Source organism: Colossoma macropomum, unplaced genomic scaffold, assembly GCF_904425465.1.
Source record: "Colossoma macropomum unplaced genomic scaffold, Colossoma_macropomum, whole genome shotgun sequence".
In the NCBI taxonomy this organism is placed as follows: domain Eukaryota; kingdom Metazoa; phylum Chordata; class Actinopteri; order Characiformes; family Serrasalmidae; genus Colossoma; species Colossoma macropomum.
Genome location: NW_023494805.1, coordinates 15,856,966 through 15,873,741, shown reverse-complemented (window position 1 = coordinate 15,873,741; position 16,776 = coordinate 15,856,966). Strand labels below are relative to the sequence as shown.

Here is a 16,776-nt window from a genome sequence, read left to right as displayed (position 1 = left end):
CCTGATTCTAATCCTTTATAGATTACATTACACTGCAGTGTTTGCACAGTGCCCACTTTCTAGATTTTGCAATGATAATAATTTCTCTAACCACATCCACACTGTGAAAAAAGGTGATTTATGCATGACTCATGGTTTCCACAACAGTTCTTTTCACTGAGATTGTGCCATTTAACATGCTGCATGCTTACCCCCACTTTCTGATAAATATTGTTTAATTGTGATGCCTGTGTCCACCATTCTGTAGGTGTAGTGTTCTGATTTTTCCTGTCCTAGACATGACATTAGTGCCATATTGTTTTAGTTAGTACTGATTGAAAATGTAATTTAAAGTCTTTACTTTAATCTGTATTGAAAAGACTCCAGGTGTTTTGTTTGTCTTCTGTTTTGTTGAGTTAGATGTCGTTTTAAACATAATAGTAATGTATGATTTTTAGTTTTGGTGTTCAGTATAATAGAGTACACTGACATGATAAACTACACTAGAATAGGTTTAGCATTTCCAAAGTGTGCTATCAAATCTCATTTTGATGGTTTAGTTTTGACTTCTTCAATTTAGAAAAGATGTCTTCGTCTTGTATTTTACAACCCCCCACTCTTATAATGGGGTCCACTTATAATGTTTATTTTATTTTATGTATGTTGTCATTAATGTTTACATTCACATTTTCCAACCTCTCTTTATTTCAGAATTAAACAGGCTGTTTTGTAACTGTGCCTTTAAGACCAATTTAGGAAGTGACTGTAAAAGTATAATTAACTCCTTTAAAACAAACTAATTTTGAAGTAATTAAGCCAAATCCTGCTGGAAAATACAACCAGCTGTTTGGCTTTTAGTCTATAGCACGTTCTTTATCACCACTAATTTAAAAATAGTATTGTTTCTAAAGATACAGATTACTGGCTAAAACGTGGGGCCATTTCTTTGACAAGCCTCATAAATAAATGAAACAGGAGCTGCTTTGGGTCTCTGAAAAGAGAGTGATTTAATGGATATGCAGTGAAGGACTATAAATGAAAAGCTGAAAAAGTAATGAGTAAACAAGAAAAGGTCAGGGGCTGTGAGAGCAAGTCCTGAAACAGCAGAAATCTGACCCACTGGGCACTGCATTAGTGAGATTTACTGTGTATACGCCTGGGGTGTTTTACTACTACCCTTCTTTTTGATGATGAAACCTGAATATTAAAGATTAATAATGTCCATATTGAAAAAGAGAGTGTGTCTAATATCCTAGGGAAATGCTTGTTTACTACTGGATCGTGGTCTCTTTTTCAGTTAGGACACAATTTTGCAGTCAGGACAAAAATGTCATTCATTCATCTGATAGAGGTCCTTATGTTGTAAGTGTTTTGCCCTTAAGTTTCCATTTGCAATTATTTTGGTCACATTTCTTCACTCTGTCTTATGTATAACTTGTGATAAGGCAGACCGGAAAGGTAATAGAGATATACCCACTGTGAATATAAACATGACAGCAAGGTGTAAGCCATTTATCATGTCCTTGAGGCTATGTCAGTTAACTGTGGCTGGAGAAATTAACCCCATTTAGCTGTGTTTTCAGTGCTGACAGATGAGACAGCCATCTCCCCTTAAACCTGCTAGTCTAGGGCTTGAGGATTGTTTAAGGTCAAAGGTCATCTTTCAAGTTGACATCTCACCTTGGTGGGACTGGGCAGTGTTTTCCTCTTTCTCTACAAACATGTCAGGCAGAAGTGTCAATGAAATGTTTTTTCCAAGCCTGGAGGAAAATGTTATGGTATGTAACGTTTAATTCATTCATGTTAAAGATAGAAATAATAGTGCATTGCTAGTTGACTGATTAGGCAAGTCAAGTTTATTTATGTATTCGTTTAATCATACACTGTGTTCATTTAAAGTGGTTTACAAATGTGAATATACCATAATACAACGAGGTAATTCTGATGAAAAGATATAGGAGAACAGAAATTAAAGACGTGATTAAAGCATGATTCAAAAAAGATGAAACTGAACATTAAATTAAAAAATCTAATTAAAAATTACACTAGGATAGTATAGTGCCATTACCTGATAGAAGTGCAGTAGAGCTAACAGTGTTTTAAACTGAGCTGAAAGCTGCTCAAATAGGAACGTTTTGAGCCTGGATTTAAAAGTGTCCAGTGTCGGGGCTCTTCTGATGCTCTCTGTCAACTGGTTTTATTTAAGAGCACATAGTAGCTAAACACTGCTTCTCCAAGTTTAGTCTTTACCTTTAGCAGGACTAACTGACTAGTTCCTAATGATCTGAGAGTTCTGCTCGACTCATATTTTAAGAATGGGGGTGATGTGTTCCCTTCTTTTACTGTTAGTGAGAACTCTGGCTGCTGCATTCTGAATCAGTTGAAGCTGTTTGTTTTTTGGGATTCCAGATAGGAGACCATTGCAGCAATCAATCCTGCTAGAAATAAAGGTGCGGATGAGCTTGTCCCTGTTTGCTTTAGTCAAAAAATCTCGAAGCTTGTTGATGTTCTTAAGGTGATAAAATAACTGCTTTGACATGACTGCTAAAACTGAGATCAGAGTCCATTAGTGCACCAAGGTTACATGCTAGTTCTTTAGAGGGCTCTTGAGTCCAGATAGGCAGCTAGTCTGTGCCTCTCTTTGCTATTCCCAAATAAAATAATCTCTGTTTTATCTTTATTCAACTGCAGAAACTTTTGTCCCATCCAGAAAGTGATGTGCTTAAGGCACTTACAAAGTAATTAAAGGGGACCATAGTTGTTTGGGGAGAGGAGCCTAGTAAATCTGAGTATCATCTGCATAGCTGTGGTTTAGTATAATTGTCGTAATGTCTTGTAGAATTCAACCAAGAGGAAGCATGCATAAATTAAATGAGAGTGGACCAAGAATTTATTCTTGGGGGACACCACAGGGTCACTGGCTTGCTCTTAGAAACAGTATATTCAGTTTCAGCAAAGTAGTTGCAGGTATGATCTGAACCATTTTAGGGCAATTCTTGAGAGTCCAACCCAGTTCTCAAGTCTATCTACAAGACCTTTATGGTCAACGATGCCGTGCAAAGGCAGCACTGAGATTGAGCAGTAGTAGAACAGATGCCATTAATTAAACCTTAATTAGAGCAGTCTTAGTTCTATGATTTGGCTGAAATCCTGACTGAAATTTGTCTAGACAGGACAGAAAACCAGTAGATTGCTTGAAGTCGATTTTGTCAATGATTTTTCAAATGAAATGTAGATTTGAAATAGGTAATTACTTAATAGAGTTGCCTTTAGATTTTTCTTGCTTAAGAGAGGCTTCATAACTGCAGTTTTAAATGTCTCAGGAGAAATGCCTGACATGAGTGAAGTGTTTACTACCTGAAGTATGTCTACTGCTACTGAGTGAAGCTTTTTTTAAAAAAAAGTTGGTTGGCAATGTGTCAACATTATAAGTGAGTATTTTGAGATGACTCACTGTATCAATTAAAATTTCATTATTGAGAGCACCAAACTGACACATTTTAACCTTGATATCTTAGGTGTTGGTGATGAAGATGACATTGGCTCATTGGTTGACATAGATGTATTAATGGCTAGTCTGTTATTAGTCCATTAATCTATGAAAACCATTGCTTTTCTTTGGTTTTGGTGAAGACCAGTGAGGGAATAGGCCTAATGATTTCTGTGAAAAAAAAAATACATGTCTGTAGTAATGCTCTTATTTCATTGTAAAAGTTTTGGTTGGAAACAAAAGGGCTAAACACCCAACAATCAAAAAATTTTATCAGTGGTATTTAGGTAGATACAGGCAAGCGAGCTCTCTCATTGGTTAAGACTTCAGCATCTGAAGGGAAGGCCTAATAATGACCTAATGACCTAACAGAAGGCCTAATAATATTATAATGACCTAATTGAAGACTAATAATGACCTAATGACCTAACTGAAGACTAATAATCACTTAATGATTAACCATTAATTTACTAATTTTACAGCTACTTACTTAAGAAGTCAGTAAGTCAGTCAAGTGTAAAACTGTTGCAAGATAAATATACATTAATATGTTTGTTACAAGCTTCAAATGTCCATGTTTAGTTTAGAATGGCCAATAATTGTTCTTGTTATCACTGCTTTTTTAAGAGGATGCCTTGCACCTAACTCAACTGCTCTCTTAACATGACTACCTCTGATGAAGCCCAGTTTGCTACTGCTACCTTTCATAGGTGAACAAGAAAATCACAGCTATGAACATTATGTGTAAGTCTTTTTTCTGTCCATCTTTTACAGATCTCACTTGACTATGACAAAGTGCCTGAAATGACCCAAAAGAAGATGGACATACATCATCATCGTTGAAGCAGATTATCAGCTAGGCCATGTCTCACACATAAAAATGATCAAGCACATCAATTAATTCAAATCAATACATTCCCCAGAAGCAGCATCATAAAATCTAAAAGGCATTCCTTCTAACTGAATAGTATATGAGGAACTTTGATCTTACAAACAGAGGATGACTCTTCAGATAAGCACCCAGCTTCTCCTTCTGCTGGGACTTCTGCATTGGACTTGTGGCTCGCTGGTGAAGACCAATCTTGGCCTGCGGGTGAAGAGAGGCCAGTCAGTTTTCCTGCAGGAAGGAGATTTGCAGTTCCATATACCCAGACAGAAGGATGCCTGCAAGCTGGAAGTGGTTCTACATGAACCTATTACACAACGTGTCGGCACACTGTCTCCACAGGTAATGCACTGCCCTCTTTTCTGCTTCTACATCCCGAAATATTGATTTATGCCGAATACCTTTAGGGATGTTCAGGGATGTCCAGTGTTATCTGCAGTGGGCCGGGGTGTCTGCAGTTTTTCATTATAACCAAGCACGAGCACACCTGATTTTACTTGTTCAGTCAGATCTCAGTCTTCAAACAGTTGGTGAGGTGTGCTCTTAGATTGTTGGAATAAAAACCTACAGCCGCACCAGCCCTTTGCAGATAAGACTGGGCACCCCTGACCTTGCAGTTATCAGCTTTAATTACACTCTTAAAAAGAATGCAAAAAAAGTTCTTTGGAGACCTTTTTTAAATTTAAAGAACCTCCTTATAGTGTAAACCATTTGATTTTTTTTTCCTAGAACCATATGTTCCATCCAAGAACTTTTTAGAGGATTTTATTTGTAGCTCAAGAAAAACTGTTTTAATTTTATTACATTTTGTTTATACTAACATCTGAAAATATGACCTGGTTTGTCTCACTTCTCATAATGTCACATAAAAGAATGTCACCTAAATATCAGTAAAACCTATCATCAGAAAAGTGCTATCAAAACAAGCATCTTTGACCACATGGTTGGTAATGAAATGGAAGGTCTTCCGGTGGCTCTACCTCAGCTTTTGTGGCTGAACTGAGGTCACTGCATGCATAATTAGACAAACCACCTGTTTTGGAGGCTGGTAATTGTGACCTTGTGCAGAAACAGCTGCACTGAAAGACTGCTAAAAATTGTTTTTGGTGATTTTTTTTCCTGTTCTCATAGTTCTGTCCTCTACAGTCTTTTTCAAGGTCTTTTCTGTAGCTGTATAGTAGAATGTTTGGAATCAGCTGGATCAGATGTCAGACTTTTACTGAATCAGACAGTGCTTTTCATTCTGTTGACCCAATGTTAATGATCATATTGCATGTCGCATGAGCTTTTGATGGTGAGAGAAACCGCAGTATCAAACGACTTCTCATTCAGATTAGAATGGATCACCATTCAGGATGATAGCCATCTAATTAGTCCCACCTTCAGCCCTACTCAGTGAACGTCTTGGATAAATGAGAATGTGATGACAGAAATGCTGACTTGTAAAGTGATACAGCTGCACATTAGCATTGGTTTACATCAACTGCAGTGAGGTTTGGATTCTTTCATCGTAACATTCAAAAACATTGTAGTGCGCAAACAAATTTGCATAATATATAAGGAACTGTGTAAATGTCTGTGACCACCTTTCATTTTTTTTTATTTTTCAGTCAAAATGAACAATAATTTATTCATTTCTCAGGAGATGTTTCTGAGGAAATTAGCTATCAGATAATCCACTTGCACAAGCACAGGGAAAGTCAAAGAAAAATAAGTGATAAAAGCAAGATTTTCCAAAAAGGCTCAAAATTATTAAAAGATACAGAGAAAATGGACTCCTATCAACCATGCAAGAACTGGTAGACCACCAAAACTGTCACCATCAGATAAACAGCACTTCAAGCTTTAGTCTTTGAGAGATAAGAGAAAATCAAACTCCACTCTTGCTTCAGATCTGAAAAAATCCACAGGTGGGTCTAAAAGGATGTGTAGCTGTTACTGAGAAAAGAAAATAGAAGAAGAACAAGCCAAACAAAGAAGCTGCTGGTGTTCTCAGAACAATGGACTCACCACAAAGTCCAAACCTCAACATCACTGAATGTGTTTAGGATTACCTGGATCATGAGAAGCAGAAAAAACAACTTCTAAGACTGAACTTTGGAGTTGAGGAAAAATATCACTGCAATTTTTTTTCAAAAACTGAAGGCAAGCATGTCTTCCCAAAAAGCTGTAATAAAAGAAAAAGGGCACATTTAATGCTGAGAAATCTGATATTATATTTAGTTGTTGAAGTTTCTGTTATAATATATTCTGTTAAATAGTTTTTCACTTTTTTCCTGACACTGAAAATAAGTTGTATGTATTGTATTGACTGGGAATTAAAGAAATGAAGGGTGGTCTCTGACTTTTGCACAGGACTGTACATTGCAAAATTGTAAATGAACTGCTGTTTAAGTGATGTTAATTTGTTTCATCACTGCACAGGATGTAGAGGTTAAGTTTTTTGTTTGTTTCCTCTCTTTTAACAGTCTGCGGGATTGTAATGTGTGTTCATGATTATTTCCTCTAAGTCACCACAGGAATGAAAACCACAGTCAGACAAAAAAAAATGATGCTCTTAGTGTGTGGAATTATTTTTGTTTGCTTGTAAGGCTTCATTATGTCTGGAGCCTGTTGAAATAATGATGTGCAGAGTTTGAAAGTGTTCTAATTGCTTCTCTATGTTTTCCTCTATCATCATGTGGCTTTCAAAAGTAGCTGAACATGTGGTGTACTGCCTCAGTCTGTCACAGAAAGAGCCGCGATCGTCCTTTAATGCTGCAGTATTTCCCGCCCCGACTTTTTGTTTCTCAGGCAGAGCCCAATCAGTTGGGTTTATAACGCATTGCTTAATCGATGTTTCTTTTGCCAGGTTTTTGACTGCCACTATTTGGTGGATGAGGTGAAATATACTCATAACGGCTGTCCCATTTTAAAAGAAGATACTGTCAGCCTTCGACTATACAGGTATGAGTTTTAATGCATTGGATGAAGAGAGCAATATTAGACATATCTGAGACAAAAGGACTAAAGTTACATTGTTTGCTTACAGAAATGTTCAAAATTTGGAATGACCCAACAGGTTTTCACATAGTTAGTAGGAAGACAGGAATCTGTTAAAAAATAAGCCACTTCAGATGTGTCCAGAAAAATGAACAGTGTTCATTGTTTAAGCCTGGACTACTTTTTGACTGATACATAATACAGGGTAGCCAATCAGAACAGAGAGAACTAGGCAAACAGCCAAAATGCTATGCACCCTATAAGCCATACTGTAGACAATGAACACATCTGTTTTTATTAAAGCAAAAAAAAACAAAAGCCACCATAATGAAGTAGGAAAATAAAATTGAAATTTATAATAAATACAAACTAAACATAGATGACAATAAGCAAAATAAATAAATAAATAAACAAGTAATAAAGCACAGCCAACAACCCAGCAAAAAATCCCCTCAATAAAATTTAATCCCTTAAAATCCCACACTTTTAGCAAAAAGGGTTCTCTGTAGTACCAAAAAAGGGATCTTTGGCTTGTAACAATAGTGGAACCCTTCTACAGCACATTCTCCATCAATCTGAAGAACGCTTTCACAATGCAAAGAACCCTTTAATCATGCAAAAGGTTCTTTGTGTGTTGGTTCTATGTATTAACAATTTTCTTGACTTTCTTGAACCCTTGAAGAACCACCTTTTCTCAGAGTGCAGACTTACTAAGGTTTATCATCCAGTAACTATTTGCATTACAATGCAAAGTAGCTGAGTTATTCTTAGCTTACAGAAGTGTGTAGTAAAACTTTAGACCCGGTGATGGGTCCTTGCCATTTTAGGGGTTAAAGTATTTAGAGTATTTTGATCCCAAAATACTTTAAATGTTGAATACAATACCTAAAAGTATGATTTGGGTCTAGTTTATAACTTTTAAATCAACAATGTGTAAGTTATCATTTTAGTATAGATGTTATAAGTGTAAGTATGATATTGTTAAAAACTCATGAGAATAGTTTTGTGTTTCAGGTTCACAGAGACAGAGACCTACAGTGAAGTGTTCTCCCTCCATGTAGAGATAATGGAGCCTGACTGTAATGTTATAAAGCTGGGCCCACAGACGCTGCAGGTTCCAGAGTTCTATGGTCTTTCCAACGTGCTGGACGGTAATGTGGTGTCCTTCCATTACGAGCATCGATCCAACATAGAGTGCACAGTTAGGGTACTGACACCAGAGTCATATCTACCTGGACATGGTCAGCTGGTCACTGGAGAACCTGACAAGCTAGAAGGGCCGAGAGGAGATGAACCAGATAGCTTTGTGTCTATCCGACAACAATTAGGTATGGCACCTTAAAATATAGTATTGATATTCTTGATATTCTTAGTAAACACCTGTTTTTTACTTTGAGTTTTTTCACACCTTTCAGACAATAAAGCCAGAGCCAACTGCAAGACTGAAAGTTGTTTGAAAGGACTGAAACTAGTGAAGATCACAAAAGTGCCCTGCGATGAATTCTTAATGATGGGCATTCGGTACCAGCATATTAATCCTCCATCACCTGACATTGATTACATTGCTATCAGGCTGGACCTCACAGACACCAGGAGCAAGAGCATAATCCAGGTAAATATGACAGTGTGGCATTGCATTCAACGTGAAGAAATGTTCACCTATTCTAGGTGTTATGATAAACATCCTCGAATTACAGTATTTGTGATATTGAACAGCTTATTTTTGTTTCACCCAGTCAGAGCAAGCCTGGATTCCTGTGACAATCAAAGGCGCTGTCCGCAACCAGCCCCCCAAGCCTGCCTTCATGTCCATGTTCATCCTAGAGGTGGACCAATTCATCCTGACTCCATTCTCCACAGCCACTCTGGATGCAGTAGATGCTGAGACCCCTAAAAACAGGCTGGTCTTCAATATAACCAAGCCCCCAAGTGAGGGCTTCATCACACATTTGTCTGACCACACCAAGCCTATCTCATCATTCACCTGGACGGACCTCAATGACATGCTCATCAGCTACCAGCCCCCTAATTCCAGTCACACCCAACGCAGAAACTATGAGGTACCTTATACTCACTGCACAAGATCTGTAGTATTAATCTGCTCCACAGTAGCACTTTTACCTACACTTACGAATATTTGTCTAAATGGAGTACTATTCGGGTTAGGATTAGCTTTATATGGGAAGATGCAGTTATTAACATTATTGGCCCGCCTCTAGTGTATGATATAAAATATTAAAATTGAGAAAACATTCAAAAGGACTCATCAGAGGAGCAACACTTTTGGCAGTTTTAGATAACCTATTGTATGTTGTAGCACATGTAAAGCCTACATATGTGGCCTCCTAATGTAGTAAATCAGTGCCTTCCCTAGATTTTCTTTTCAGGGTGGGTGGTAGACCCTTGTGTGGTAGACCAGTGTGGTCATGCATCACATGATGTCATACAATGTTTGCAGTGAGCTGGAGTATTACCATGGCACAGAATTATGTTTTTTTAAATAATGTGTATATACACTATATTGCCAGAAGTATTCGCTCGCCTGCCTTCACATGCATATGAACTTGAGTGACATACCATTCTTAATCTGTAGGGTTTAATATGATGTCGGCCCACCCTTTGCAGCTATAACAGCTTCAGTTCTTCTGGGCAGGCTTTCCACAAGGTTTAGGAGTGTGTTTATGGGAATTTTTGACCATTCTTCCAGAAGCACATTTGTGAGGTCAGACACTGATGTTGGACGAGAAGGCCTGGCTCACAGTCTCCGCTCTAATTCATCCCAAAGGTGTTCTATCCGGTTGAGGTTAGGACTGTGCAGGCCAGTCAAGTTCTTCCACTCCAAACTCGCTCATCCATGTCTTTATGGACCTTGCTTTGTGCACTGGTGCGCAGTCATGTTGGAACAGGAAGGAGTTGGGAGCATGAAATTGTCCAAAATCTCTTGGTCTGCTGAAGCATTAGGAGTTCCTTTTGCTGGAACTAAGGGGCCGAGCCCAACTCCTGAAAAACAACCCCACACCGTAATCCCCCTCCACCAAACTTTACACTTGGCACAATGCAGTCAGACAAGTACCGTTCTCCTGGCAACCACCACACCCAGACTCGTCCATCGGACTGCCAGACGGAGAAGCGTGATTCGTCACTCCAGAGAACATGTGCAGTGGTGGCACTTTACACCACTGCATTTGACGCTTTGCATTGCGCTTGGTGATGTAAGGCTTGGATGCAGCTGCTCAGCCATGGACGCACTGTTCTTGAGCTGATCTGAAGGCCACATGAAGTTTGGAGGTCTGTAGCGATTGACTCTGCAGAAAGTTGGCGACCTCTGCGCACTATGCGCCTCAGCATCCGCTGACCCCGCTCTGTCCTTTTACGTGGCCTACCACTTCGTGGCTGAGTTGTTGTCATTCCCAATCAATTCCATTTTTTTTATAATACCACTGACAGTGGATTGTGGAATATTTAGTAGCGAGGAAATTTCATGATTGGAATTCACTGAGCTCCTGAGAGTGATCCATTCTTTCACAAATGTTTGTAGAAGCAGTCTGCATGCCTAGGTGCTTGGTTTTATACACCTGTGACCATGGAAGTGATTGGAACACCTGAATTTAATGATTTCGATGGGTGAGTGAATACTTTTGGCAATATAGTGTATGTTTTCAGACAAGCATTTCTTGTATGAAACTTTTTAGGTGTTTTTTTCCTTTGAATTTCAGACGAGGCTCAGATTTCTATCTCACACCTTTTCTATGCATCAAGTTTTAGATTTACTTTCAATAAGTGTAGTTGTGCTTGATTGATTCAGAGTTTTATATTTAATTTATAGTTAGTTAATTTATATCTAAAGAATTAATTTGTAGCTGATGCCTTAAATTCATACCAAGCCAAAGAATGATTTCCATATATTTATACAGAAATGTATAAGAGTACTGTTGATAGCTTCTTGAACCAACACTAAATCCTGTTTGAACTGGGCTCAAAGAATGCTATTCTGTTAATTGCTTATGTCTGCAAACATCCAGAAGCGCAGATCTCCCTGGTTTTCTCACCAATACATCAACAAAGATGAAACCGCACACTTGGGTTTCATTAATGCTAGTGGAAGCACTGTACATGTAACCTACAGTTCTCAAGCCCAGGTTATAATAAATGTCAATGCTCTGTTTGCATTAAAGATACAAATTCTGTCCCTGTGGGATAACAGACTTGTGAATGTAGCATTTAGCCAGAAAATCAGGCCAAATATCTCGTTCCTAATAGTTTTAGATTTTAGAATTAATATTTCTTTCAGCATTGCATAATAACCTTTTTTTTTGGCCCATCTCATTTGTTTAAATAGAGAACTCTTATGCCCTGTAAATCAGTCATAAACACATCCTGTAGTAACATTTTCTCATTAAAAGAAAATAATGTCATGTCCGAATATACTTAATTTTCACCAAGACTGTAAATATTGGTTATGTGTAACTGAGCTTTTAACCTTTACTCTACCAGGTAGAGTTTGAGGTCCACGATTTCTACTTTGAGAAAAGCCAGCCTATGATGGTCCATGTGTCAATCAGGACAGCAGACACCAATGCACCAAGAGTGTCATGGAATATGGGTGGGTATTCTGGTTAACATGTTGTTGTAGCTGCAGGCAGTTTATTGTTTACATCATTTTACAAAACAGTTGTATGCTGATTCTAGTAATGCTGGAATGTCCTTAGGTCTTAGTCTTTTGGAGGGTCAGTCACGTCCTATTACATGGGAGCAGCTCCAGATTGTGGATAATGATGATCTAAAGGGTGTGAGAATTATCACTGTAGATGGCTTACAGCATGGGAGACTGACTGTTAGAGGTGCGTGAGTATGATTTGCTTCCTCACCTACATCAACTAATGAAACTCTCTGTCTTCAGAAGAGAATCAATGTATTATCCTGTTTTAGCATTTCATTTTAATTGACTGCTTTTAGGTGGGAAAGGATTCATGTTCACTGTAAGTGACATCAAGTCCGGAGTGGTGCGCTATCACCATGACGACAGCGATACCACCAAAGATTTTGTGATCTTTCGGATCACCGATGGCCGCCACCAGGCCAGACACAAGTTCCCCATAAACATCCTGCCCAAGGATGACAGTCCACCTTTCCTCATCACCAATATGGTCCTGGAACTGTCTGAGGGGCAAACGGCTCTTCTTAGAGGATCTATACTGCAAGCCTCGGATATGGACTCCAGTGATGATTACATCATGTTCAACATCACTAGGCCTCCTCAAGCAGGGGAGATCATGAAGATGCCAGGTCCAGGAATTACAGGTTCAGGAAAAGGGATTATTTCACTTTCTTTTAACATCTTCATAGCTCATGCATTTCTTGTGTGATTGCTTATGTTGTGTTATGTCTTGGGGGTTTTGCATTTTCTTTGTAGGTTATCCTGTAACACGTTTTCTCCAAAAGGATCTCTTCAATTCGATCATCTACTACAGGCATTTTGGCAATGAAGTATTTGATGACTCTTTTGAGGTGGTCCTGTCAGATTTCCATGATCCTCCCAATCTCTCAGACCCTCAGGTATACGCATGTATTTTGGAGTGTTAATATCAATTCGTTTTTGGACGAGTATTTCTTGCATGAAACCTTTTTGGTGTTATTTTCCTTTGAATTTCAGACGAGGTTCAGATTTCTCTCTCACACCTTTTATTTTTATGTTTGCAGATCATTGTGGTTCAAATTCAGCCTGTCCCAGATCAGCCACCTAAAGAGGTTCCAGGAGCCACCCGGTACCTAGTAGTCAAAGAGACAGATGTGGTGTATCTGACCAAGCAGCAGCTGCATTTTGTTGACTTGGAGTCACCAGACTGTGAGCTTACCTACACTGTCACCACTCCACCTTACTACAGCAACATCCATGGGTAGGTGGTTGTAAATTTTTGCCTACAATGTATTTTGATATTTAGAATAGAAAAGAACAGAATATTTTTATTGTTTGATGCTATGCTTTGGATAATACTACTAGTAGTAAATAGAATAAAGCCTACAAAAATAATAACAAAGAGTAAAATATTTCTAAAAACATGCATTTAAAAGACATTTAAGTCACATTTATGCAGAGTTTATCTACATAAATACTGTTTAAGTGATTTTATACATACTTTTATTTTAGAAATGTGTTTATATGCTTTTGTGCTTCAGTGGTGCTGATGCTGGGAGGCTATTCCTGGTTGACAGCATCCCAAAATTGACAAAGGACCCCAATGCCCCTGTGCTTAGACTTTTCACACAGGTAATACGATTTAGCCAGTGTCTTTTCTCACAGGTAGTATAAAGTGAACATAACTCTAACAGCCTTCTTTCCACCACCTAGCATGCTGTCAACTACATGAAGGTGGCCTACATGCCTCCTATCCATGACATCGGCCCATACCCTCAACACATTCAGTTTGTTCTGTCCGTGACCAGCCAGCAAGGCCGCACCACCACTGGAGTCTGTTTCAATATCACAGTGCTGCCAGTAGACAATCAGACCCCTGAGGTAAGATTGCATTTACCTTAACATGTACTTAGGGTAACATTTTTACTGAACATTGTGTCTGATGGGTTGTTAAATGGGCAATCCAATGGACGATGACACAAATAACAAAAATGGATGAAGGTCTGTGCAGGAGATGGAGGTAATAATAGGGGGATGGTGTGTTTAGCAGGCTAACATTCATGACATTGCTGACCAGATAATGTAGTTAAATTGGTAATTTGGTTAGTCAAACAACTATTTGTGGGTGTTACCTGCAATAAGCTACTGATTTTCTATTTGTTGTTTAATTATAAAACATGTAGCTAAAATGTTGCGATCTGAAAATTGATTTACATTAATGATAAGCAATGTAGCTAGGATTCTTTTGCATTTTGCAGTTGAAGCCTTGTGCATTTATGTTACCTCACAGGGATGTAGTTTGTTTCTGTTTTGATGCTTAGATGTGTAGTTTGATTTCTATTCTTGGTGTATCCAGTCTTTGTGACACAATGTGTTATGCTGTTAAATTCTCACATGCTATTAGGATTAAGTTGGGACAAGTATTAATTACTAGCCAAACTTAATTCTTTTAACTGCTCTGATTTGCATTAATAGCATTATATTTGTGGATGTTTTGTGCATGTACATTCTGAAAAGAAAAGATCTGAAAGCAAAGGCAGTTGAGCATGAGTTTGAATAATGCTGCTGACTCTCAGGTGCACGTGAACCAGCTGACGGTGGATGAGGGTGGCGAATGCTGGGTAAGTGTGGACCACTTGCGCCTGACTGATGTGGACTCTCTGGAGGACTCTCTGCGTGTGGAGCTGAAGAGAAGGCCTCAGCATGGAGAGGTGTATCTGGATGGCACTCCCTTGAGTCAGGGCCAGACCTTCACTGTTAGGGACTTGAAAAACCTAAAAGTTAGGTCAGATATGGCAGCATTTTATTCAACATTTTCATTTTTACTCTGCAATTGTGCCACTTTTTTCCTCAATTCCTATATGTTCATTCTGTCCAAATAGTATAATATTCCACTATTTGAGCCTTCTTCAGTATGATGATGTTACGCATGTTCCTCCACAGATATCACCACGATAGTTCAGAGACAGATCGAGATGACATTGAATGCACAGCCACAGATGGAGTGAATTCAGTTGACTTTGTTTTGCCTATTAAGGTAACAGAGTGTACAAAATCTAAAACATACATTCAGACATTTAAACATGTACATTCATGTTGAACTTGCACATTCCTTAACAGGTGACCTTAGTGAATGATGAAGTGCCAGTGCTGGTGCCAGAGTTGAAGACTGTTCTGGAATGTGCAGAGGGACAGGATGTTGTGATCACTGCAGAGTACATCTATGCAACAGATTCAGATAGTGATGACAGCAGGCTGATCTATATGATTGCCCGACAGCCTTATTATGGTGTAGTGCTGAGGAATGGTATCATAGTGGACAGGTTCATTCAAGAGGACATAAACACTGGGATCATCACCTATAAACATACAGGTACAAAGGCTAAATCTTTTTTATTTGACTTTAGACTAACTGCAGTTTAGCAAAATGACTGACATTTATGTATACCAGTATGTGAATCTGTATGTTCGTCATGCTTCTGCGGTGTCATCAGTTATATTACTTACCCCATGTTTTAACACATTGATATAAATTATATTCCTAAGGACAGGAGATTGGATTGCTTCCTTGTCATGACGTCATCACTTTTGTGATCTCCGATGGACAGACAGATGCAGTTCCTGTTTGCTGCTATGAGAGACGTCAAGTGCCTAACAAACCAGCACCTCGCCTACAGGACTCCCTGCCCGTCTACGACCTCAATGTTACTGTTTATCCTGTGGACAACCAACCACCATCTATTACTATTGGTAGCCCTAATTTTGAAGTAAAAGAACAAGTATTTTTATCAATTATTTGCTTATTTCTAAGTTAAGGTGAAACAATATTCTATTGTAGATAAATTATGCAAGTGACAAACTGTGCTTACATACATGCATTAAAAAAATATTGCTATTACATGTTCTATGAACTATGTTCTAACTCAGGGGCCGGCCACCCCAAAATGTTAAGAAGAGCTATTTTGTCCTTTCAACAAAAATCAAACCACCTTGGGAGCCACAACATTTTATGTTTCTATTTTACCATCTTCGCTGTAAATATGTCTCAGTATGTGCTGATGTGCTAGAAACAAGCATGCAGACTTACTTTGCTCTGCTTTAAGCTTTAGCTCAGCTAAAGCCACTTTTCTCATATCTCCAGCAGGAAACTTTTCTGCAAAAGTCGAATAGTTTCTTGTAAAATGTCTCTCAGCGTTCGATTTTTTATGAGGCTAGGGTCAGCTTCTCATTCACCAGCTTCTTGTTCAAATTCTTCCATTCCATCTTAAATGGTGCCTGAGGTGCCAGTGTTTGCCAGTTTCTCGTTGCAGATTAAACATATGAGGAAACCAGCTTATAAATGCAAATAAGTCCATTTGTACTTTTGTACAACTTATCGATGTTCGTCTTCAGTCTCTCTCTTTGCCTTTTTGTTAGCTACTAGCTAGGTAAGATGTTGTCTGTGTTGCTATGGTGACCAGCAATCTTCAGGGTTAAAGGGTGAATTAGCAGTTATGTATTAAATCCAGCATTTAAGATCATTTATTGTTAAAATGACTAGCAGAACTTTATTATACTGCAAAGGAGGATTATTTTATTTTTACCTCAAAATCTAATTCTGCTGTGGAGCCGCAACAGGGCAGTAAAGGAGCCGAATGTTGCCGACCCCTGTACTAACTATATATTAAATACTAGACTAACATTAAATTAAACATTTGAACCCTATTTATTATTCAGTTATTAATTCTAAGTCTTAAACCATGAATTATTCAGTAACTACAATGAATAATTCAGTAACTCATATGGTCTTGCAGTTATAGAGGT

The 16,776-nt window shown here is 38.4% G+C and overlaps 1 protein-coding gene across 2 annotated transcripts in view; it reads left to right on the top strand.

The window, feature by feature from the left end:
• frem1a (Fras1 related extracellular matrix 1a) overlaps nt 1-16,776 on the top strand; it is a 40,629-nt gene that overhangs the window by 8,533 nt on the left and 15,320 nt on the right. Inside the window, exons 2-17 of one of the 2 annotated variants that reach the window (XM_036596042.1) lie at nt 4,244-4,697; nt 7,207-7,301; nt 8,352-8,665; nt 8,753-8,949; nt 9,074-9,397; nt 11,832-11,940; nt 12,047-12,178; nt 12,294-12,638; nt 12,751-12,893; nt 13,038-13,234; nt 13,515-13,605; nt 13,687-13,854; nt 14,550-14,758; nt 14,917-15,010; nt 15,094-15,346; nt 15,520-15,723. In XM_036596042.1, coding sequence (XP_036451935.1) covers nt 4,470-4,697; nt 7,207-7,301; nt 8,352-8,665; nt 8,753-8,949; nt 9,074-9,397; nt 11,832-11,940; nt 12,047-12,178; nt 12,294-12,638; nt 12,751-12,893; nt 13,038-13,234; nt 13,515-13,605; nt 13,687-13,854; nt 14,550-14,758; nt 14,917-15,010; nt 15,094-15,346; nt 15,520-15,723 — 3,103 coding nt within the window. In that variant the 5' untranslated portion in view covers nt 4,244-4,469. Of the gene's footprint in view, nt 1-4,243; nt 4,698-7,206; nt 7,302-8,351; nt 8,666-8,752; nt 8,950-9,073; nt 9,398-11,831; nt 11,941-12,046; nt 12,179-12,293; nt 12,639-12,750; nt 12,894-13,037; nt 13,235-13,514; nt 13,606-13,686; nt 13,855-14,549; nt 14,759-14,916; nt 15,011-15,093; nt 15,347-15,519; nt 15,724-16,776 lie in introns of those variants that run through there. The other variant, XR_005008661.1, reaches the window with a different exon arrangement.